Source organism: Plectropomus leopardus, chromosome 3 (assembly GCF_026936395.1).
Source record: "Plectropomus leopardus strain MGB_pleo_1.0 chromosome 3, ASM2693639v1, whole genome shotgun sequence".
Lineage (NCBI taxonomy): Eukaryota > Metazoa > Chordata > Actinopteri > Perciformes > Serranidae > Plectropomus > Plectropomus leopardus.
The window spans coordinates 32,476,399-32,501,547 of NC_142178.1; the positions used below are offsets into that span (position 1 = coordinate 32,476,399).

At 40.7% G+C, this 25,149-nt stretch overlaps 1 protein-coding gene and 1 pseudogene across 1 annotated transcript in view; one reads left to right on the forward strand and one right to left on the reverse strand.

Moving 5' to 3' along the window:
- chrna8 (cholinergic receptor, nicotinic, alpha 8) overlaps window positions 1–16,375 on the reverse strand; it is a 47,025-nt gene extending 30,650 nt beyond the window's left edge. The window contains exons 1-2 of the mRNA XM_042485486.2: window positions 16,001–16,375; window positions 5,178–5,317 (exon numbers count right to left, since the gene is read on the reverse strand). Coding sequence (XP_042341420.2) covers window positions 5,178–5,317; window positions 16,001–16,070 — 210 coding nt within the window. The 5' untranslated portion in view covers window positions 16,071–16,375. The remainder of the gene's footprint in view (window positions 1–5,177; window positions 5,318–16,000) is intronic.
- Window positions 16,376–23,086: 6,711 nt separating this feature from the next.
- LOC148190031 (uncharacterized) lies at window positions 23,087–24,806 on the forward strand (annotated as a pseudogene).
- Window positions 24,807–25,149: the final 343 nt, after the last annotated feature.

Sequence of the window (25,149 nt, forward strand, 5' to 3'; positions counted from 1 at the left end):
TCTCTTTCTCTCATCCCCGCCCCCTCACCTCCTCCTTAACTCCCTCCAATCTTTTCTCCCCCTGTCCTTTGCTGGTCTGTCCCTCCTCTAAACAGCCTCCTTTCTCCGCTGCTGAAATAGAACAGCCTTACATTGTTTGCTTCACAAAGCAACAATTTTCTATCCCTTTGGTGAGTGTGTATGTTCGCAATTGAGCTCGCAATCGTGGAGATTCAGAAGGTTGCTGTGTTTTCACTCTGTCTTGTGCTTGGCCTCTCTTTTGTGGCGTTTTGTGGGATTTCGCTCAGCTGCAATAGCCTGTTTCAGGCCTGTCACTGCCGCCATGAACACTCTAATCTCCTCATAAATCTGCTCTGATTGGTTTTAGACAGACTGTCAAGGGCAAGATGGACACTTGCATTCAGTGAAAGCTCCTTAACTGTAGTTTATTGCAAGTCATCTGACACCATATTCCCCACGACAAAAACATGCTGTCATATATATATGAATTGGTGCTTTGCTGTAAATCTCCATGTGCATTGTTCCAGAATCGGCTTTTTTATCTGTGTTTTATTCCCAGAAGGGAACAATATACCTTTTATATTTTCTTTCAATCCAGATCTGAGAATCAGCATTTCAATCGACAAACAGTGAAGAAAAGAAATCCTGAAATCCTTAATCATACCTAAGAATCATCTATTGTGCTCCCTGCACCAGACTTCACCTCAGATTTCCATCAATTTCTACAAAAAAAAGCTCTTAAACAGGGCATTGTGACATGGGGGTTGAACAGGACGCCTTCGTGATTTAATAATGCTCCAACAGATGCGGTCGAATTTCAGGTGAATTCAACACAGCCTGGTTTAGCAAGCACACAATGGGATGTGTCTCTCTACATTTATGTCACAAGGTTGTTCAAATAAAATGTGAACACACGCAGAAAGCTGCCATCATATTGTGAAAAGCCACATTTATTAAGAGGATTGTCTCTGACTGTGGGAATCTTTGTCAGGACGACTTGTGAAGAGTTGTTAAGTAACACTATGATCACCAACAACTCTCGACTTACAGCCTTTTTTTTTTTTTAGGTTTGTTTAATTTCATTCTTTCTCTCTTTTCTTTCTACTTACATGCACTACATGAAACCTCGTAGGTGGTGCAGGAGATATTCAGATCCATTACTCAGAGCAAACATTTTTGGAAATACTCTTATTTGCTCTTAGCGCCATTCTGACTGGATTTATTTCTCTAAACCTGCACTAATCTTGTCTGGAGCACATATGGGGGTAATTTCTGTAATAATTACAGCTGCAGTACCTACTCAATTTTTCCTGCAGGAAGAGCTTCTTTTCCGTCCTCTGTGCTTTATCAGCTCTGTTGAAATTTGACTTTTTATGTGACATTGGAGGAAGTCAAAAATATTATTTGCTACTATGATTCACAGTAAAAATATTGTTCCCAACATATAGGCCTATATGGTCGTATGATGTCATCTGCAGGTACTGGTTTTCTCTTTTTTTACGCATCCTGCAGAATTTCTATAACAATGGGTTGAATTACAGACGAGCACAGTGAATATTTTTCCCCTCTTACCCTGTAATCCTGTCAGGTCTTTAGATGAGAAGATCGATGCAACACTCATATCTGTCCATTAAATATTAAGCTCGGATCAGCAGGTGGTTGTCTTAGCTTAGCATATGGACTGAAAACGTCCGGCTTGCTGGAAATTGGTACTTTTAGACAGCACCATGTTAGCTGCCCCCTTCCCGTTCCCACTGTTTGTGCTCAGGTAAGCTAACACTGCTTGTTGCCTTATGTTTAAAGGGCAAATATGAGAGCGGTATTAGTCTACTTTAAGTGCGCCAAAAGTGGAATTACACCATTCGAGTCTGTCATGTGATGCACAATGGCCCAGAAAGACTTTTCCCCATTGACATACATCGGGAAAGAGACGTCTGTAAATCAGTAAATAATTTTTGTGAGTATCAAACCTCCCCCGCGAAATGACTACTATCACTATCTAGATTTAAACCATTCGGTTCAATAACATGTGGAAAGTCTAAAAGAGACCGCCATTCAAGATAGTGAGGCGCTAATGATGAATTCGGTTGCTCCACTGGCAGAAGTTACCCGCTCGGGCCAGTAGATTTGGGTATTTTACACAATTCTAAACGTGGAAAAACAGCTTTTTTTCATGCGCCACAGAGCAGTTCTCATAGGAATGAACGAGGCCCCGCCCCCATGTATGTATCCAGACTTCCCTATAATACATCCATGATATACTTACAAAAAAGAAAGAGATGTCTGTAAATCAGTGGATATTTTTTTGTGAGCATCAAAACACCAGCGTATTGACTCATTTCACTATCTAGATTTAAGCCATCCAGTTCGATAACATTTGGAAACTCTAATAGAGCATGCTAAATTTTTTTAGACTGCTATTCTAGCTAACACAGCACTAAACCAGAAGTCAGCAGCTTTGTCGGTGGAAGTTACCCTCTCGGGCAACATTCGGCCACTGTAAGTCTCTAGTGCGCAAGTCTCATAGGCCCATAGATGTGACTATTTTATACCTGGAAATAAAGCTTTTTTTTGCTTCATGTGCCAATGAGTACCTCCATGGCTGTATCCAGACTTCTTAATACATCCATGCATTATATTCGCCACTGAACCTTAGTTTTTTTGGCTGCAGTAAGACACATGATGGCCCTTCACATACTGAACTGTGACCAGTCCTGCGCTCAGCTGTCAGTTTGCCCATGTCTCTGTCATTATTCATGGTGATGATCGTGGTGTCTGTGGTCTGTGCTGACCTGCCCCAGTTCCCTGGTTAGAGAGTTACCCAGAGCAGATGGAGGAATCAAAGGGCACATTACACACTCATATAAGCACATACACACACACTACCTACCTTACATTATTTACAACTGCCCAGCAAGCATTAATTCATGTGGTGTTGCCATCTTATCCATTATGTATTGAGGTAGTGAACAATGTAGATAACAACAATAATGACAAGCATTGCATAAACAGTGTGTTGCATAAATGTGTGTTTGTCTATGGAAATTTGTGGCCAATGTATGAGGTTAGACTTTGTCAGAGCTATAACTTAAAGTCATTACATTATCTAAAACTTTTCACCAAATTAAAAACATGTAAGATTAACCTGTCATTCAAAAAAGGCACAAAGGGTCTTGGGCATAGTGTTTAAAAGACGCCATATGTTCTCTCTGGAAATTACCTCGCCTCTTGACTCTCTCTCATTTGCAAGCTCTAAGAATATACTAAAATGCTGTTTTATAAGTGCAGTAGAAAACTTGCCTGTATTAATAATAGAATGGAAATCCTATATACCAGCCCAGCTCTTACCAGCATGTAGTTATCATGAGAAAACATACACGTCTTGTGACAGGGCTGGCTCTGGGATGTGACGGGGTGTCGGCTTGGGTTTTTTGGATGAGTGCTCCGGCTGTGTGGTGGGGCTAACAGGCAAGAGGTTATGTGTGGGTTGAAGAGAGGATAGGTGCATAAGACGAGGAACAGGAGGAAACTCACAATGAAGCACAGGGTGAACGCAGAGGGAGCAAAACATCAAATGAAATGTGACAGAAACTCTACCCAAACCACAGAAGTGTCGATTTAAGAGCCGAAGGTTTGACATGAAAAAGAGTGAAGAGCGACAGAGAAAGAGAAGATTGTGGCCATATTGATCTAAATGAGGTTTCTGTGTGTTTCTGGGTATGTTTTTGTGAGTGTGTTTGTGGCTGTAAAATGGAAAAGAACTGATGTTTCCAACAAAGCTTTCCTCCAAGAAAAGAGTTAAGAAAAGTAAACATCGCTACTGTGTTCTGGTTCGGAGAGTGTACAGAAAGTGTTTAAAGGAATAGTTTGGCATTTTAAGAACTAAACATATTTGCTTTCTTGCAGAGAGTTAGAGGTTAATATTGATACCATATTTGTGTGGTAAATATGAGGGTACAGCAACATCAAGTTAGTTTAAGCTTAAAAGAAAGACTGAAAACAGTTAATCTGTCCTGTCCAAAGGTTGAAAGAGAAGCTCCTGCCAACTCCTCTGAAGTTCACTAATCAACATGCTGCTTCTCTTTTTAATATTTACAATAAAAAAAACAAAACAAAACAAAGAGTAAAAATGGCATGCTTTTGAGTTTCTTGGCTAAATAAAATGACCCCTCAGAGTGTAGAGTTATCTTCAGACAGTTTTACTGCTCAATGCCAGTCAAAATTAATTGTAGCAAAATCACAAAACATGTCCCAAAGGGCTGCACAAATTGTAATTTCAGTTCAATTCCAGTTCAATAATTTCAAGTCTATATCACAAATCATTATCAGCCTCAGAGGGCTTTACAACATATAACATGCCCAAAAGGACCCCTTTAACAGGGAAAAATATGGTAGAAACCTCAGGAAGAGCGACTGAGGAGGGATCCCTCCTCCAGGAAGGACAGACGAGCTCACCAGTTTGTACAGTTGACTGACCCCAAACAGCCAGTGTACCAACCGTACAGACATAACACAGTAATGGTCGCAGTGAGCGGTGATTAACCTGGGAACCAGATGAATCTGCAATGAATCTCTTTTTTTGCTCTGGCAGCCGTGTCTGGTCCACGAAACTGCCTTTCCTTGGATAGCAAAGGAATGAACCGCTTTACTCTGACTATTCTGCCTCTGATTGGCTACCCTGACACTCTTACCCTAAACACGAGCAGCTCAAAAAAAATGTGAGAGGCATGTCTCAACACTGAAATTGAATTTTCTTGTCAAATGAAAGAAAGGACTGAGGGTCTGCAGTGCCACAAAATGAAAAAGCATCTCTGGGAGAAACTAAGAACTTGCTATTTCAAAGACGAATAAAGTTTCACTTGGTTGGGTGCTGCCACTGCTGGAATAACAGTTCAGAGAAGATGAAGTGTAGTAAGCACAAGGTGTGAGCATTAGCATGCGCCACAGTCACTGTGGATAAATCAGATGAAATACCTTGAACACAAACAAAACAAAAAAATCCTGAAAAAATATGCAAAAGTTTGACAGAGTGTCAACCCAACTTTCTGTGACTAACTCTTTGTGTTGATTTCCAAATGAATTCCACACACACCCTCGTTTTTTTTTGGTTTTTTTTGTTTGTTTTTTCAGTCTGTCTTCAAACATACTTCGTACTCAAACAAAACACACACACTCACCACGTCAATGATTTGTAGCAGCGTGAGACCGAGTTCCACAACGATAGGTGCAGAGTCATTTTGGACGGGTCTTTCCAGACGATTGTAGTTAACCATCAGGTCGCGGTACAGCTTCCTCTGGTACATACCGCCATGGCAACCTGGAGCGAAAAGAGGATGAACAATAAAAAAGATAAAACATTGTTCGCACAGCCCAAAACCTTAAAGAAATCCTAATTAAGTCACAATATGCTGAACGCAACAAGCACATTATTAACTCAGTGACTGAAACTGTTTTGACTGTGCTTTGTTTTTGTCTGTTTATTAGGTCTCATCAAGAAGTTTACACTGAAGCACCAGGCGTCCATCTTTAACAGGAAGCAACATTACTGTGGAGTCCCTGATGAAAAAGAAAACCCAGCCAGTCATGAAGGTAGCATGTTTTCTCTTTGGCACACGCTGCTTACATTGTTTCCTTTTTACCGGTGTCTCTGTAAAAAGGAGTCCACCTCATCAAACCCGTCAGTGCGGAGGCCAGAAGGGGCATCTGACATTTGTCTCTGACAGCTAACATTTTAAGTTCCACAACAATCCTGTTTTAATGTGCTATGTATCTACATGTTTGGTGAATCATTTTTCTTCAACTAGTCAGGCTGGTTCCCTTTTCCTTAACCCTTTGAAACCTGAGTAAACTGGCTTGATTTCTTTCAAAACATGGGAAGAAGGCAATGAGAAACTTGAACCAAGAATTAGTGAGAAATCAATAAAAATGTACGAAAAATTCAATAAATAAATAACATAATTAAAATGAAAGTAAAGAAGAGATTATTGCAGATTATTTTTAAAAAGCCCCCCAAATATATTATTAATATCAATCAATGTATAATTATGATAAAATTGAATATGTTTTTCTGGACATTTTTCTCTAGTTTATTTTAAATAACTTTTTTTTTTTTTTAATTTGCTAATTTCTTGCAGTTTGAATGACATTTCTTGCCATGTTGCTCCCTGCCTTTTCCCCCATGTTTTCAAAAGAAATTAGACCAATTTTCTCAGGGTCCAAAGGTTTCAATACTTTGGAAAAATGTCTGAGCAAAGCACAAGAAAAGTGATGTTGATATGCAGCTCTAATCTCAGGGATTGCGTTGTTTTTTTAGTAACAAAACATTCAGTGAGAACTCACCCTGTGTGCCATAATCATATAAATATTCTGAAAATAGTAGCTTAAAGTTGCCCACACACACTCACTGAAACTTGGAAAGAACAGCTCCTCTAATGCCAAGGTTGCCACAAGCACAGCACTCCCTCATCCTTCACTGTCTCATCTCAGCCAGAACCGAAAAGGTCTCAGCCTGCATCTCCCCGGTGACCCTTGTCTAAATTAGATGTTGTCTCAACATATTCCAGCAATTACCGAGTGACAGCCAAGACAGGAGCGCTCCCACAATGACTGAGTGGATGACTCATTAGTTAATGAGGCAAAAATAAACAAAGAAAGCTCACTGTGTGTTTGTGTGTTTGTGTGTGAGCCAGTCAGATGAGGCACCCCTAAATCTCGGTGTGACGGGGAATCTGCATAATGGGTGTGAGTGGCAGCCAGCAAAAGTGTTGAGAGTCGATGGAGCGAAATGAGCCGAGTCAAAACAAGCTGAACGGAGTTGAGCTTAACAGTAGAGAGCCCTGTCACAGAGTCACTGTGAAAATAAACACAGTTCTCAATGGATGGCAACCTCGGATACACTGCGGTTTATCTATAATTAAGTAAAACCCCTATTTCCCACCTGAGTGTTTCCATTGTTTGCATTGTTTTCTCGTTCTTTAAGTACCAGTTCTGCACGGCAAACTCTCTGTGCCTCCTGCCCCGGAGACAGAGGACGGTACAAGTACAAGAAAATCGGAACAATTTGTTTTCTGGGGTCCAAGCAGAGAAATACGCAAAGTACTTCCTAATTTCTATAGAAGGCGATTCTTATAATATATTATCTTCTCAGTCAGATATCAAGAGCTGGACCTCCCGAAACTACTCCAGCTGAATAAAAACAAATCTGAAATCAATGACTTTGTTCTCTGAAGTCCATCCCAATTTTACAAAAACATCCTGGTTTGCTGTCTACAAAATGTCAAGCCTGCAGGCAGATACTTGAGTGTAATATTTGACAGTGACCTTTCCATTTGAAAAACAAGGTACAAAAATGTTTCGATCGTGTTCTTATCAATTGAGGAACTTCTTAAAAGTCTGGGGTGTTCTCTCTGGTCCTGATCTTGAGAAAACCATTAGTGCTTTTATATCATATATTAGATAAGATCATTATGATTCATTGCATACTCCTAGCTGCTGCTCAATAGCTATCGTCTTTCCCTTATTCCTTTTTTTCTTTTTCGTTTAGAAATCTTTATTTTTTAATTGTAAACATACATATTAAAATAAAACATCAAAGTCACACACGAAGCATTTAGAAAACAAAACAGAAAGCAGTGCTGAGCAGAAAAAGTAAACAAAACAAAACAAATCTGTGAAATACAAAGAGCTTCCCCAGGCGGTAATATTATTGGCAACTTGTTTGCAAGGGCTTGATGTAACGGACATTACAGACATTAATTTACATGTAAAAGTACCACACACTGGCTTAAACTAATACTAGAAGATAGAGTCATCCCTGCTTGAATCCCTCTTCACTGGTTACCAGTTTTAGGATATATATTTCAAGATTTTACTGATTACCTTGAAAGCACTTTATGGTTTGGCTCCCAGTTACATTACAGAATTGCTGCTCCCCTATGAGCCAGCGTGCAGCCTCAGATCTCAGGTCCTCAGGCAGGGCTCTGCCGGGTGTTTCTATGTCCCGGCTCAGACTGATGGTGACCAGGCTTTTGAAGTCATGACCCCAAAGTGCTAAAACTCCCTGCCTGAAGATCTGAAGCTCTGAGAATCAATGAAATCTTTTAAATCTCTGATCAGAACACATTTTCTTTAAAAAAAATAATAATAATAATAATAATAATTGTTTTGTTTTGTTTTTTTGGCTTATTTTTGGGTATTTTATTTTCGCATTATTTTAAGTGTACTGATTTGACTTGCCTTATTGCAGTCCTGAAATGTTTTAATTCTTGTTCAGCTATGTACTTTGTAATCTTGTTTTGAAAAGTGCTGCATAAAAAGATTTATGTGTTTTCATTATTATTTTCACTGCAGGATGAAAAAGGCAACATCTTTAAACCTCCATGGACAGACTTAGCTACTAACAGGTACAGCAGACTGCATCATACACACAGCATGTTTTTAGTTAGTTGTGATGACTTATTTCAGTGCGTCCTCAGGCAGAGTGTCTGTGTTATTAGACTGGGCTTTGGTTTGCATCTGGACTGCTTCCTGAAAGCTGCATGTTTATCTCTACAGTGTCCCATATGTGAAGCTCCATGTCAGTAGTGCAGTAGTTATGTAACGCCTCTCTTACTTACTGCTCACTCTGTATGCGTCCGTCTTTTTATTATGCGCTGTGTGTTTATGCCTATAAAGGTTGCATGTACAGTATCTGATAATACATGGTACTGGTGGGCCCTTTATTTAAAATTCAGATGAAAAGATTGGCCAATCAGTGCCTTTCGATGTTGTCAAATTTAAAGTGTGGTTGAACATGCCATGAAAATTTTGTTTTTACTGAACTCAAGTGGTTTAACTTCTTACCTTGCTGCAGCACTGTTGAAGTGTCCTTTGCTTAAAAGTGTTAAAATCTTAATTTCACCAGCCCAGTTGCCAGAAGAAAATGTTGGTCTTGTACATGTCTGCAAACCTTGATTATTGTACATTTCATACGCATAGTATCAATGTTTCTAAAGTGCCAGCTGACTTTGTCTTTGAGTGGAGGACAGGATGGTGGATGGTGTGTCTCCTTGGCAAAATGCCTGCCAAGCTGTAGACCACTGTTTGAGTTGTCTTTTAGGAAACAATTACTGTGTTTGCAGCAGCTTTTTAGCCACAAAACATGTTTTTTTAGTTACCCATATCTGTTTTTTCACTGGGGATACAGCCATGGAAAGCATTTCTTTTTTTGTTTGTTTTGTTTTTGTTTTTTCATTGAGACATCGCAGACATCTTTAACCAGACATTGTTGCATTTTCTGCTAGGATAGTGCCGCAAATAGCGTTTGTTTTTTTTACTGAGACATCACTACATTTTTTGCTGTGATGGGGCCACGAATCATGGTTGCTTTTTATCAAGACATTGCTGCATTTCCTGTCGGGATAATGCAGTGGAAAGCTTTTGTTTTTCACTGAGACATTGTTGCATTTCCTGCCGGGATAGTGCTACAAAAAGTGGTTGTTTTTTTACTGAGACATCAATACCTTCCACAGCCAGCTGGTTGTGTAATCAAAACTGTTTTTTTTAAGCCTGAACATTATCTTTTCCTAACCCTTACCCAGTGGTTTTGGTTCCTAAACCTAACCATACATGAAGCCCAACATTGTTGGCTGCCTGATAAGGTACAAATGTAACATACCTGTGGTTTTCAGAATATTTTTCTGGCAATTGGGTGACATTAAGACTAATAAGACATTTTAAGAAAATCTGACCTCTACGGGTGGTACTGCCCTCTGTGTTACCTGCAGAAAGCTTCCCTCTGACATTCTCCATTTCCAAAATTGCAACAGTTGTTCTTTTTTTCAGTTATCAGCAATAAACCCAGTGCCCACTGATATGTTCCAAGATCCACAACCTCAATAGATGCACTGAACATACCAATACAGACAGCGTGGCCTGGAGGCATCTATCAATTTCAAATGGCTACTATATATCTCTCTCATAGCCTTAGTGACCTCCTATATTTCCATTTCAGAGCCCACTGGGGGCCCTCATTCGAATCCTCAATCATTAAAGCTCAGTTGTATTGTATAGAAATAAACCGGCTGTCATCTTTTGCTAGGATGTTGCAGCAAGTAGACACACAGGCAATTCACTTTATGAGTCGTTCACCCTTGAAAGGACTCGCTGGCTTCAAAATCGTTTTTACAGACTCAGTGTCCATGGTGTGCTCATTTTTTCCTGTCATGACACTCAAAGGTGTAACAAATCATTGAGAAAAAAAACCTGCCACAGGTTTGAAATCAAATATCACACAAAACTGTTCAGTGAAATTCAAAATTGTCCTTTTTCCTTTGTCAATGTATTTGACTGAATGCAGTTTGGAAATAGTCATACAAATTCAGTTAAATCTCGGTAAAAGACAACTGCTTTTTTTGGCACTATCTGTGATGGAAAAAAGCGACAAAACAGCTACGTTTGGTGGCTTAGAATCAGCAGGAAATACAGCAATGACTCGCTTAAACACACCTGATTTGTTGGTCTTGAACAGCTATCTTCTGTGTGGACAATATCCCAGCTCTTCCTCCCTCTTATCAACTGTGTGATGTTTTATTTATTTCTGAATGTATATAATACTTACACACACTGTACATTTTTGATACACAAAGGCATATGAATTGCTTATGTATTACTTAATTACATGTTGTTCCAATTTCCAGAGTAATGATTTCTTTTGATCAATGATGTGATCCTAATAAAGTGCATGCTGTATTGAGTTCACATTCCCTATAGGCCAAGTGCCATTTGTGTAAATATCATCGCATTGACAATTTAACGTTGTGACTCGCCATTAGTAGAACCATGGAACCAATAAATGCAAAAGCATTAAGACACCAAGACAAACATGCAACTAAAATTATATACAAGCACATACTGTATCAATTACTTTGTTTTGCTGATCACAGCATGCAGACACATAAAATGTAACACGGCACACCAGTAGTCAGTAGTGAAACCCAGTCCTTAACCCTGGTAGAAAATGTTGGCATTGTACGTTTTTGCAAACTACATACGTATAAGGTACATTTATATGATGCATACATATCATATCAATATTTATAAAGTGACATAGCATATGAGCTGACTTTGTCATTTGGAGGTGCTGGAGGAGGAGATGGTGGATGACATGACACCCACCATGCTTCAGACCACTGTTTGAGACCAACAAACAACAAAATCGCTTGTGTTTTAGTGAGTCATCGATGTTCTTCTAGTGGCTGTTTACGCACAAAACATGGCTGCTTTTTACCAGCCAGGAATTGTGCGACAAATGATTTTTTTTTTTTTTTTACTAGACATCACTGCATCTCCAGACAGTGTAGTGCCACAATAAGTGATTATTCTTAGCCAAAATATGATTTTTTCCAACACTCATCCCAAGTCGTCACGTTACCTCTTCTGCATCTATATATCACGTTTCAGGTATTCTGCATCTGCTCTTTGCATTGTGGGATGCCACTTCCGTGATGTCAACAAATGCACATGAGGGGTGGGATGGCATGACTCGTGGTTATGTTTAGACAACACAAGCACATGGCAACTAATGCTGGAACGTCAACAAACACACATGCTGACATGGTTAGTATTAGAGGAAGGAGGCACATGGTAAGTTGTAGAAAAAAACACACATTCAACCCACATTCAGACAGGAAGGGAACACTAGACTCACTCAAGAAAGTCCAGGGTTTGTTGTACCCATCCACCTACCCTCCAACCTGCACTATAGGCACACTCACACTCCTTATATTGCATCGTTACTGGCAGCATTTCAACCTGACACCACTCTGTGGGGTATTATTTGCATGCGACAGGTTACATCCGGCTGCATTTGCAAGTGATGCTGCCTGTCTGCGTATCAGGCTGAGGAGGCAGGTGGTATTTGGCCATGCGGCCATCCAGCAGGGTATAATAACAGTGTGACTCGTTTTATCTGGCCATGCTCTTAACTGATGCTATCGAGGGGCGTATCACACAAACACAAAAGGTGCCTTTTGGTGTCGGGAATATACGCTGAAAGCCCGTTCAAAGTGGCTGTGTTTGACAAGTTCGGACTGATAACGGGCTGTCTTTTTCTACCCTAAGTGGATTTTGTGCCTAAACTTAACCACATGTTATACATAATAATGTACAAATTTAATGTATCAGTGATTTTTAGACATGTATAATAGCAACATTTATTCTGGCAACTGGCAAATGGTTTAGTAGAGAGCAGCTGCAGATGAGTTTTACACCCCTTGAGCAAAATCCTAATCTGGGTTTTTCCCATTTTAGTGTGCTCCATATTGGAGTTTCAAAGGGCTAGAAGACAACCCCTAACAGCTTGCTGCTTGCAGCAATATTAACTCCACACTAAGAGGGACATTAGTGGGACGCTGCCAGAGTAGAGTCAATGTTTAATGTCCCCAAAAGGCATCTTGGTTTCCAGAAAGCAATCTAATGAATACCACATCAAAACAATATTGTAAATACACAACAAATAAAAGATACAAATGGATCACCGCTACCGTGACCATTCGAGCAGATGCAAGCAGAATGTGAGACGATCTGCTGCCATATTTACACAGGTGACTAAATTTCAGCTGGTTTCTAACTCAATGGATAAAGCACAATGCCCCTGAGACAGTTTTCAATATATACAAGATGTAAGATGCAGTTTGCTGTATGCAGAGCGCTCATAAAGGCTTTAAGTATTGTTATCATACAGTGGCTGATTACATTTTCCTTGACAGATATTACTCTCATTTTTCACTTTAATGCTGCTGTTGCATATTTTCTATTCTTTATATTATCATGTTAGATGTATTTTACTATGTTCATTTAAAATATTTCTCCTTTCAAGATATGTATAGCTGCAGAGAAGTAGCAGTAAGCACCTGTTGGGGTCTGAGCTGCAGTCTGATGAAGGAATTTACCTGAAACTAGATACATTTCATCTCAAGAACATGACAACACTCACAAGGACCACAGAGACAGATTAGATATTGATTGACCTCAGGCACTCTGAACATTGAGGTGACTTGGCAAAGTTTAAAATCGATGCACAGAAAAGCAGCTGGTTCACTGGTATCTGTATGAGATCGAAACATATCCAGAATCTGAGAGGCCAAAAAAAGTCAGTAGAACAGGAGCAGATTGGGCTGACTTACTTTCTTAGAGAATATCAAACAAGGTCACTTTGTTAGCTTGTGCAAATATTTTCCAAGGAGCATTTCTTCTGAGTATGCACAAATGTGACTCTTAAATGCAGATTAGTCTCATGCATCATGCAAGTTTTAGTGGTTACATATTTGCTTCAGATTTATGCTGTGGTGCAGCATTATTTGTTCTGAAATACTTTCCTTGAAACCTTTTAGCAAAACACATCCAGTAGACAGGAAGCAATATTATTATTCATCTGAGGTCAAGTCTCATAAATGAGTATCTCATGTCCATGTAATGACAGTCATTGTGTCCATTTTAACAAATTTCTATGTGGAAGTCAATGTCCCATAACCATTCAATAGAGACCAATCTCTCCACTTGAATCTTAAGTAATTTTAAGTCTACAATGATGAAAAGTACAAAAATGTTGGCGGATTTTGAGAAGACTTGTCGACAGCTTTAATAGCAGCTCTGTCTTGCATATAGTACTCACCATTGTTGTTATTATACTCATTGGTTCTGGTGCACCACCTGACAATGGCGTTAGTCCCAACTGTGGAGCTGATTGGCAGATTGTTACTCCCTTTGCAGCATTAATGGGTTGCCTTTTATTTTAACCAGGAAATTGCTGTTTCCTGTCACAATAGTGGACAAATCAGTCAAATCAGTGGAGTGGGCAAATTCAAAGTCAACATCAGGGTAATTGAGGCCATTGAATAGTAAATTACAACTCATCAGCTACTATTGAGAGAAGTACACACAAGAAGAACTTGTGTCTCAGTCACCCTGGATACAGACCCATCATTTGCATGCATTTACATTCAATAATAGATTTACTGTCTTTTGAGCTGATGCTTTCAGCAAGGGTCATTCCCAATCAACTGCAGTAGCTAAAAATGATTTTGCTCATTTAAAACTGGGACACACATTTCAGAGAATCATTAGACAGAAATTACACCCTCGTTTGAGCAAGTAATAGTTTTAAGCTCATCTTTCAGCCACTTCTAGAGTGTACAGTAAGGGACTTATAGACCAATGTGTCTTTTTGTCGTTGTTATTTTTTAGATTTAAAGATCTTACCAACAGCAATCACTGAAAACATCTGTTACCAACTGCAAATTCATCCAATCACATGTTCAGTGAGTAATGGCAACGTTATGTCCAGAGTACATCTGACACACTGAAAAGCTAATTGGAGGGACTGTGTCTGGAAAAGAGGGTGGACAAACAGCTATTCATGTTAACATCGGGAAAAATGTCATCTTTTGATTCTAATGAGACACTAAAGAAGGAAAGCGTTTACTTTACTGAGGGATACAAGAGGCAGAAATCTGCTTTGCACTCCAGACATTTTCCTAGAGGGTTCAAACATGTTTACATAAGGTGATTAGGAATCTAACGAAGAGCATCTGACTCTGTGTTTTAGCAGAGTTGCATCTCTATGTTGTCATTAAGTACAAACAAGTACACCTGCTAGAGCACCTGTTTACTGAGTTAACTCATATTATTCCTCAACACTCTCCTATCTGTGGGGAGAATATGTGAGGCCACACGCACATAGAGAAGCCTCTTTACTTCTACCTTCAGCTGTGTGCATGTTGGAGTTCATACAGATGTGTCTCCGTTTGGAGACCTCTCTTTGGATATTTAAAACATACATCTTTAGAGTCTAAAATGTAAATCACTGGGATTCAAACATATTGCAGAGATTTAACCTCCTCTGAGGGTCTTCTCTGCTCCAATGTAGTCACGCATTTAACAATCCTTTAGCTGCAGATTACACTGAGGGGATGAGCGGTCCCAGTGGGCTTCGTGCATCACCACCGGGACGCCCATTCTGGGCCAGATGTTGTAGGACTATTAAAGAAGGCTCATTCGCATGCGTGCACACAAACATTTACTTAACCATGTGCTGCAAGCTTGTAAATTAAATATTATAACAATTTATTAAACTGTGGTGATCTTAAGGGATTAAGCAGCCTTAAACATACAACAACACAAATAGAAAATGTTGGAACAAATGAAAGAAGATGATTATGCTTTGAGCTCTCCTTTTACCCTTAGAAACCTGAGCCAATTGGCTTGACTTTTTTTTTCACAAAAGCATGGGGAAAAAGGCAATGAGCAGATTAATTAACAATTAGCAAGAAATTGGTAAAAAAAAAAAAAAAAGGTAAAGAAAGAAAACTACCAGAAATTAGCAGAAAGAAACGTAAAATAGCGAAAACAGGAATAAAATAAGAACGAATACTAAAATTAATACTAATAAATCCTTTTTCTGTAACCTTATTTTAATTGTATAATTATAATAATTATAAATGTAGTTTTCTTGATATTTTATCCCAGAAATATTTGTAATGATTCTCTCACACGTTTTAAAGATAATTTTAAGGTCATTTCCTCATCAACTTTACTTGTTTCTTTTTGAATTTGTGGGGCATTCAATGCCACGTCGCTGATCGCCTTTTCCACATCTTTTTATTTGCTCACGTTAAATGCTTGTAAAAGGCGTCTGAGCGCAGCACAAGAACACTGACGTCTTTCCAGGTTTTAAAGGGTTGAATTGTCTTTCTGACCAAATACTACATTTTTCCTAAGAAACATCTACTCCTCCTGACAGTTGTGCATACAGATGCTTCTGTCACACCAGATGTGCAATGAACAGCCAGACTAAGCCGAAGTTGTCTTAACCGCAGCTCTCATCTTTCTGACAAATGTTGATGGAAATGATGCGCAAAAGTCAAACATATCAAAGAAAAGGTGCGCGGCTGCAGCTTTTTCTGTCAGTCTCTGCATCCTTTGACAGACAGAAAACAGACTGAAGGCTCCATCAGTGACCCACCTTGACAGCTGAGCGTCGCCCACAGGTAAAATCCAATCAATACAGATCCAAAACACTTCGGAGGCTCCATGGCAGCGACGGAGCACAACTCCCTCTGTAGCCCGCTGGGGATGTCAAACTTAGAGGGAGCGCAGCTTTGTCAGACTGCTGGTGCTGCTGCGCTCTCTCTCTCTCTTTCTCTCTCTCTCACTGTCTCTCTCTCCCTCTCTCTCTCTCTCTCTCTCTCTCTCTCTCTCTCGGACACACACGATGCCGTCTGTCTCCTTGTTTCCAACGCGACCGTCACCTCAAAAGTCACTTTGGATTCCGCTCTCCTCCCCTCTCTCCGCGCTCAGCTGTATCTTTATATCAAACATGTCGAGCTTGTCCTCTGCGCGTTTCCTGTCTCCTCCGTGTGCGCTGATGATGACAGCCACCTGTCCGCTGGCTGCTTCTGCGCAATGCCGTCAACTTCGTCAATGTTTGTCCCCTCAAGTCATTTCGGGCTCATCCTCATCAGCTTTATGGCTTATGACTAAGGAGGGATGAGCAAGGACGCAGGAAATCCCAACACACTGCAACTTTGGAAAACTTTTTTGCTCATGCAAATGTTAAATGTTAACCTTTTTTGAGTTAGTCTAATGCATCTGAGCAGGAATAAAGAATTTCCTTCAAAAAGAGTACTATTAAAGTTCAGGTGGGCGCCTGAAAATAATATTGCCTTTGTTAATTTTTTACTGTGGGATTTTTCTTCTTCAAACTCTTCACTTTTAGCAGCCTTTTCGTCTTTTGCAAGTGTTGGTGCTGTATGTTTCTGCAAACCACCGAAGCAAAAATTCACACATTATTATACAGCGGATATGTTAAAATTTTATCACTTCACTTTACGTTTCAACACTAGGATTAATGTGTGGTTAGGTTTAGGTGAAAAAAATACCCCTTTCTTGTTGCATGTCAACTGGAAATGCAACAATTTCTTGGTTTAACACTTGCTTTCCTGGCCAGAAACGCAGCATCATATTATAAATATAAAAGATCATGTGTTGTCTTCAAAAACACAGTTTTAGGGGTACAATCCCAGCAGGAAATGCAGCAATGTCTCTAAAACAACAATTTTTTATGTGTGAAAAAGCAGCAGGTTGCTACAAAATACTCTTGTTTGGTGCCTAAAAAGCTGCACAACTCACTAAAGCATAAGTTTTGTTTTTTGTTGTACTCATCTTATTTTATAGTTCGTATTAGTTGGTCTTTGTATTTGTCTTCATTTGTGTTGTCCTTGTTTATTAGGGCAGAGCACCTAGTGGTGAGCTAAAGGGAACATTGAAAGCAATGGCTGGAGGTTTGGCTCAGTGGGTAAATCACTTGGTTAGTCTGCCAAAGGTTGTAGGTTCAAGTCTTGTCTGGAACAGGTGACATTTGACTTTTATGGCATAAATAAAATCAAATATCAGCTGATATAGCTCTCTGCTCTGCTTATTTAAGTCATTAATGGCGTACCTTGCAACGAACCGTTAAAACATTTAAAAAATGTAATGGTGGGGTGGCCTATAGCTCACCTGCTAGAGTGTGCACTCTGTATGCTGAGGCCTTTGCAGCTACCTGGGTTCAATTCTGGCCCATGGTCCTTTCGGGCATGTCATTCCCCCTCTTTCTTCCACATTTCCTGTAATTCTACAGCCGCTCTATCAATAAAGTGAAAAATATCTTGTAAAACAAAAACACACAATTGTCTCCTTGTCTCCTGAATTTTCATATACTGAATACTGATTTTCCCTGCCAAGAATTTAGTTGATTATCAGCCTGACTCATACATCAGTTGAGTTTTCAACATGTCACTGCCGATACAGAGGTAAAGGGAACGTCGGAAACATACAAAGTGTGTGGAGGTTTGGTTCAGTGGGTAACTCAGGTGGTTAGTATGCCAGAGGTTGCTGGTTCAAGTCTTGTCTGAAACAGGTGACATTTGACTTTTATGGCATGAATAAAATCAAATATCAGCTGATGTATCTGTCTGCTCTGCTTATATAAGTAATGTCTTACCTTGCAACAAATGCTTAAACAGTTAAAAAAATATATAATTTTGGGGTGGCACAATTATACGTCAGTCAAGTTTTCAACACGTCACTGCCGATACTGAGCTAAAGGGAACGTCGAAAACATACAAAGTGTCTGGAGGTTTGGTTCAGTAGGTAAATCATTGGGTTTGTGTGCCAGAGATTGCAGGTTCAAGTCTTGTCTGAAACATGTGACATTTGACTTTTTTGGCATAAATAAAATCAAATATCAGCTGATATAGCTCTCTGCTCTGCTTATATAAGTCATTAATGGCGTACCTTGCAACAAACACTTAAACAGTTAAAAAAATAATTGTGGGGTGGCCTATAGCTCACCTGCTAGACTGTGCACCCTGTATGCTGAGGCCTTTGCAGCTGCCCGGGTTCAATTCTGGCCCAAGGTCCTTTCCTGCATGTCATTCCCCCTCTCTCTCCCACATTTCCTGTCATTCTACAGCTGCTCTATCATTAAAGTGAAAAATATCTTGTAAAACAAAAACACACAATTGTCTCCTTGTCTCCTGAATTTTCATATACTGAATACTGATTTTCCCTGCCAAGAATTTAGTTGATTATCGGCCTGACTCATACATCAGTTGAGTTTTCAACATGTTACTGCCGACACTGAGCTAAAGGGAACGTCGAAAACATGCAAAGTGTCATGGTGACATTTGACTTTTATGGCATAAATAAAATCAAATATTGGTTGATATATCTGTCAGCTCTGCTTATATCAGTCATCGATGACGTACCTTGCAACAAACACTTAAAACCGTTAAAAAAAACACACACAATTGTCTCCCTGTCTCCTGAATTTTCATAGACTGAATACTGATTTTCCCTGCCAAAATATCAGCCTGACTCATATTTCAGTAGTGTTTTCGACAGACGTCACTGCCGATACTGGTTTTTCCTGTTTCAGGACAGCTTCACTTGATTTATAGGCCAAAACGATATATCACTCATCTTTATGTGCCTTAATTTGTTCTGCAATATTATAATCAGTGTCTAAACTGTATTTTATGGCATAAATAAAATAAATACCGACTGATATATTGATCTGCTCTTCTGATATAAGGGTCATATGATGTTAAAATGCAAAATTCAGTATCAGCCATGACGTCTGTGGAAAAATCAACTGATATATGAGTCAGGCCGATATTTTTTTATTTTGACAGACGCATCTGCCGATACTGGTTTTACCAGGACCACTTGACTTAATTTATCGGCCAAAACAATATATCACTTAACTTACGTGCCCAAATTTCATTTGCAATATAACAATCAGTGTCAAAACTGTATGAGTCTACATCAAAATTATATTTTACGGCATAAATACAACAAAATATCGGCTGATATATGTCTGCTCTGATGATATAAGGGTCATATGGTGTTGAAAGGCAAAATTCAGTAACGGCAGTAACGTCTCTCGAAAACTCGACCAATGTATGAGTCATGCTGAAAATCAAATCTCACCTGTCCCAGATAAGGTTTGAACCAGCAACCTCTGGAACACTAACCACCTGATTTACCCACTGAGCCAAACCTCCACACACTTAATGTGTTTTCGACGTTCCCTTTAGCTCAGTATTGGCAGTGACATGTTGAAAACTCAACTGATATATGAGTCAGGTCGATAATCAACTAAGTTCTTGGCAGAGAAAATTAGTATTCAGCATAAGAAAATCCAGGGGACAAGGAGACAATTGTGTCTTTTTTTAACTATTTTAAGTGCTAGTTGCAAGGTACGTCATCGATTACTTATAACAGAACAGCAGACAGATATATTAGCCGGTATTTGATTTTATTTATGCAGTAAAAGTCCAAATTCACATGCTGCAGACAGGACTTGAACCAGCAACCTCAGGCACACCAACCACCTGATTTAACCACTGAGCCAAACCTCTGGACACTTTATAAGCTTTCGATATTCCCTTTAGCTCAGTGTCGGCAGTGACATCTGTTGAAAATTCAACTGATATATGCGTCAGGTCGATAATCAACTAAGTTCTTGGCAGGGAAAATTAGTATTCAGCATAAGAAAATTCAGGGGACAAGGAGACAATTGTATGTTTTTTTAACTATTTGAAGTGCTAGTTGCAAGATACGTCATTGATTACTTATAACAGCACAGCAGACAGATATATTAGCCGATATTTGATTTTATTTATGCAATAAAAGTCCAAATTTACATACCCCAGACAGGACTTGAACCAGCAATCTCAGGCATTCCAACCACCTGATTTAACCACTGAGCCAAACCTCTGTACACTTTGCATACTTTGGATATTCCCTTTAGCTCAGTATCGGTAGTGACATGCATTGAAAACTCAGTTGATTATTGACCTGACTTATATATCAGTTAAGTTCTTGGCAGGGAAAATTAGTATTCAGCATATGAAAATTCAGGAGACCAGGAGACAATTGTATGTTTTTTTAAATGTTTGTTGCAAGGTATGTCATTGATGACTTTTATCAGCAGAGCAGACAGATATATCAGCTGATATTTGATTTTATTTATGCAATGAAAGACCAAATTCACCTGCTTCAGGCAGGACTTGAACCAGCTATGTCAGGCACACCAACCACCTGATTTACCCACTGAGCCAACCCTCCACACACTTTGTGTGTTTTCGACATTCTGCTGAACCTAAAGTTGAAATCTCATGGTTTATTAGTAAGTGTTTTAACAGACCGAGCCAATGCATCTGACACTTCACCTGTCTTTTACCTTAAAGATATCTCTTTGCTTTGGACAACTGAATTCACCTGTCTTGGGTGAGGTTCAAACCAATGATCTCATAGTCTCCAGGCAAGCCCTATAACGTACTGAGCTATACCTTGAGACATTTCAACTATGTTTTAAGTTGCTCTTCAGACTCTTCTCTAGGAGGCAGCCCGTAAAACATACCTGCCCTGGTTAAGGTTCAAACTCAACATTCCAAATAGTTTTTTGTTTTAATATTAATTAATTAATTGATTTAGAAATTAAGTTAAATGAAGTTGTCATGATTTGGTCTACAAATGACATACACTGAGATGACATGAAATTTATTTGTGCCCTCCAGTGCCAGCTAGTGGGCACTGGAAGTACAACATCATGAAATATCTCCAGGGTCCAAACTCTCTGCGTGCATTATCCGACTTTCACAGAAATGAACAGCTTTAGCTGGAGTTCACCACTACCTCGACATACGTGGGGTGCGAGGGCCCTTTCACCGTTGCCTTCATCTTTAATTAGATACTTGTATTTGTTGTAATTGTTATCATAATTGTATATTTATACTTGTATTAAACGTGTATTGATTGATCAACGGGTGTCTCCATCCTTGAAGAAATCATTACAGAAAAATCATCCTATAAATATAAATGTGGTTTACAGAAATGTCCACAGAAAAGTCATAAATATTACTGTGTGGCAAAAAGAAAGCTGTTGAGCCCAATCAATCTGCACATTATTATTTTGCTCTATGTTGTACCTTGTTTCCCTCTTAAATAATAGTTGTAGAATCAGGGATATCAGCTGCTGTACTGTACATTTCATAACAAGGACAATATATGTTGCTATTTTGAGTTCCAAGCATTTCTGTGCAGCAGTGGCGCAGATGATGAATTAAGTCATAAATAAATTCATGTCAGCACGCATCACTGAACGTGTCTTTAATCAGCTTGGCAGCAGTCCAGTGTGGTGAATTTTGGTGCATGTAGCCAGTTGTTAAAGCATATTGCATCCCGTAATTACCTCTAATGAGACAGCCTGAGCTCCGGTGTGGTGCTGTTGGCGGGAAAGAAACATCTTCAGGGCAGCACCGTTTACACTGCAGTCACATGAGATGTTGCTTTGTGTTTGCATGTGCAGGTGTGTGTGGGAATGAGTTTGTGGCCTCGTTAGTATGTAGATGCTTCAAGTTGTTGGTGTGATGATGCTTTGATGATCTAAGCTTGCTCATACGCGCCACCCCTGTCATCTTTGCATCATCGTCTTATTGTTCTTTTTCATTTTTTGTGTTTCTCTGAGTCATCCACTCTCACTTCCTGCCATTGTCTCCTTTCTTGTACCCTCTACCCATCTGCTGTACACACTTATTCATGGTTGATCATCCTGTCTGTTTTCTCCTCCTCGTCTGTTTCCTATTTCATGTCTCTGTTTTGTTCTCTTGCAGTTTGAGCATCAGATGTTGTGATGTCCTCAGACCATTACGAGAACGCCCGCAGCGCTTCTCAAGCCCTCACTATCTATCACTCTCCCATTCACTCCAACCTCAGTGCGGAACCCCAACCTCCCCTCCTTGTCTTTCTGTCTCCCTCTGGCTTCAGTCTGGACACTGTGCTGCACATGTATGTAGACTGCCATCAGCTCACATTAAGTAAATGTCCTTTTGGCTGAGCCTGCAGGGATTGGAGTTGGTCCTGTGTGTGTATTTGTGAGAGTGCAGGCTTATGTGTGTACTTATGTGTGCACCTGTTTATTTACAGTGCAGTGTTGTGTTGTCTTTTGTAGTCCAACTGAAAGAGCCCTCCCTCCCTTTACCACACACATCACATTAACATATACAGTACACGGCACCCTCGAGCCCATGCCATAAATATCATAAACAACATCATCAAGCTCGGCTGGACATGTGGTGCGTGCTGACACTTATGCCAGTGCATATGTGTCAGCATACTTCAACATGTTACATCTAAATGTACTGTACATGTATGGGAAATGAAATGGTGTGAAGCAGATACTGCCAAAGAAAATAATAATGGAAATGGCAATTATTAATTGAATCTACAGCCCCATCCCCTCTGCTTTATGAAGCTAAAGCTCATTGTTTTTCTGTGTGGACCACAACATTATTTTAAGGTTCACTCACACTGCTTTCATAAAGTAGTTTTCAGGTAGCAGCAGGAAGTTGTTTTTGGTGCGAATGTTTAAACAAAAACCTGTACTAGCTGGTGGCAAAGGCTTTAAAAGACATCACCAGCATAAGATGTCAGCTGACATGATATGGATATTTTTGCTTCACTTTTGTACAGTGGGAGGAATATGAGACACGTCCATTTTTATATGCAGTCATTGGTGGAGGCCAAAAGTAGAGGGTACCTCGCCCAATATGGGGTCACTGGGGCCCCTGCCTGGAGCCAGACCTGGGGAGGGAGCTCACTGGCGAGCGTCTGGTGGCTGGGCCTTTGCCCATGGGGCCCGGTAGCAGGCGGGGGCGGGTTCCCGGGGCATGCCAATCCTCAGCATCGCAAACTGGTTCTAGGGACGTGGAACGTTACCTCTCTGGCAGGGAAGGAGCTGGAGCTGGTGCGGGAGGTTGAGTGGTAACAACTAGATATAGTTGGGTTCACCTCGACGCACAGCACTGGTTCTGGAACCATACCCCTGGAGAGTGGAGTTTACCCCAGGGAACAAGAGGGTCACCTCGATGCGACTGAGAGTCGCAGAGAAGAGGTCTCTGACTGTCGTGTGTGCATGTGCACCCAGCATCAGTTCAGAGTACCCAGCTTTCTTGGAGTCTCTGGGCAGTGCCCTGAAAAGTGTGCCGACTGGGGACTCCATAGTTCTTCTGGGGGATTTCAACACTCATATAGGCAACGACGGAGAAACCTGGAGGGCGTGATTGGGAGGAACGGCCTACCCAATCTAAACTCAAGTGGTGTTTTGTTGTTAGTTCGGGGAGGCCATGGAGGAGGACTTTCGGTCGGCCTCAAGGAAGTTCTGGCATTGTCGAACGGTGGAAGGAGCACTTTGAGGAACTCCTGAACCTTGCCTTCACGTCCTTCACTGCGGCAGTACGGGGTACCAGGGTTGCTTCTGCGAGCCATTCGGTCCCTGTATAACCAAAGTGGGAGCTGTGTCCGCATACTCGGCATGAAGTCAAACACGTTCCCAGTCAGTGTTGGCCACTGCCAGGATTGCCCCTTGTCTCTGATCTTGTTTGTGATTTTCATGGACAGGATCTCAAGGCGCAGCCAGGGGGAGGAAGGGGTCTGGTTTGGGGACATCTGAATTGAGTCACTGCTTTTTGCAGATGACGTGGTTCTTTTGACTCCATCACACCGTGATCTTCAGCATGCACTGGAGCGGTTTGCAACCGAGTGTGAAGTGATGCGAGGATGCGAGTCACCACCTCCATCTGAGGCCATGGTTCTCTGCTGGAAAATGGTGGACTCATCCCTCTGGGTGGGGAGTGAGTTGCTGCCCCAAGCAAAGGAGTTTAGGTATCTCGGGGTCTTGTTCACGAGTGAGGGTAGAAAGGAGTGTGAGATGGACAGGCCGTTTGGTGCGGCATCCGCAGTGATGCAGGAGTTGCAATCAGACTGTCATGGAGAAGAAAGAGCTATCTATGTTCCAATCCTCACCTATGGTCATGAACTCTGGGTACTGACCGAAAGAATGAGATCGCGGATACAAGCGGCTGAAATGAGCTTCCTCCAGAGGGTGGCTGGGCTCAGCCTTAGAGATAGGGTGAGGAGCTCGGACATCCGTGAGGAGCTCTGAGTAGAGCCGCTGCTCCTTCGCCTCGAAAGGGGTCAGTTGAGGTGGTTCAGGCATCTGATCAGGATGCCTCCTGGGCGCCTCCCGCTGGAGGTGTTCCAGGAACGTCCTACTGGTAGGAGGCCCCAGGGCAGACCCAGAACACGCTGGAGGGATTATATATTTCATCTGGCCTGGGAATGCCTTGGGGTCCCCCAGGAGGAACTAAAAAGTGTTGCTGGGGAGAGGGACGCCTGGAGTGCTCTGCTTAGCCTGTTGCCCCCGCAACCCGTCCTCGGATTAGCGGACAAAAATGGATGGATGGATGATTTAGGAACTGTGTTTACAAACTAGTGCCTATTTACATCCAGCGTGCGAGAAGCAACATTTGCATATATTTGGAGTCATTTCTCTGGCAAACTGCTTAAGTCAAGCTAAATGCTTCACCATTTAGTTGTTGTCTCATCTTGTGTCTAAGTGAGCAAACATATTATAAAACTTTTCACTCAGACAGTGTACCTTGATTTGTAGAGGATGTAGAAGGTCAAGGTCGTGCTCAAATCAGGTTCTGCTTTCTTCGAAACAAAATATCACACCTTAAAATGGGAAGGTTCAAGTGAGCAACAGAGCATGTTTTGTAGAACCTA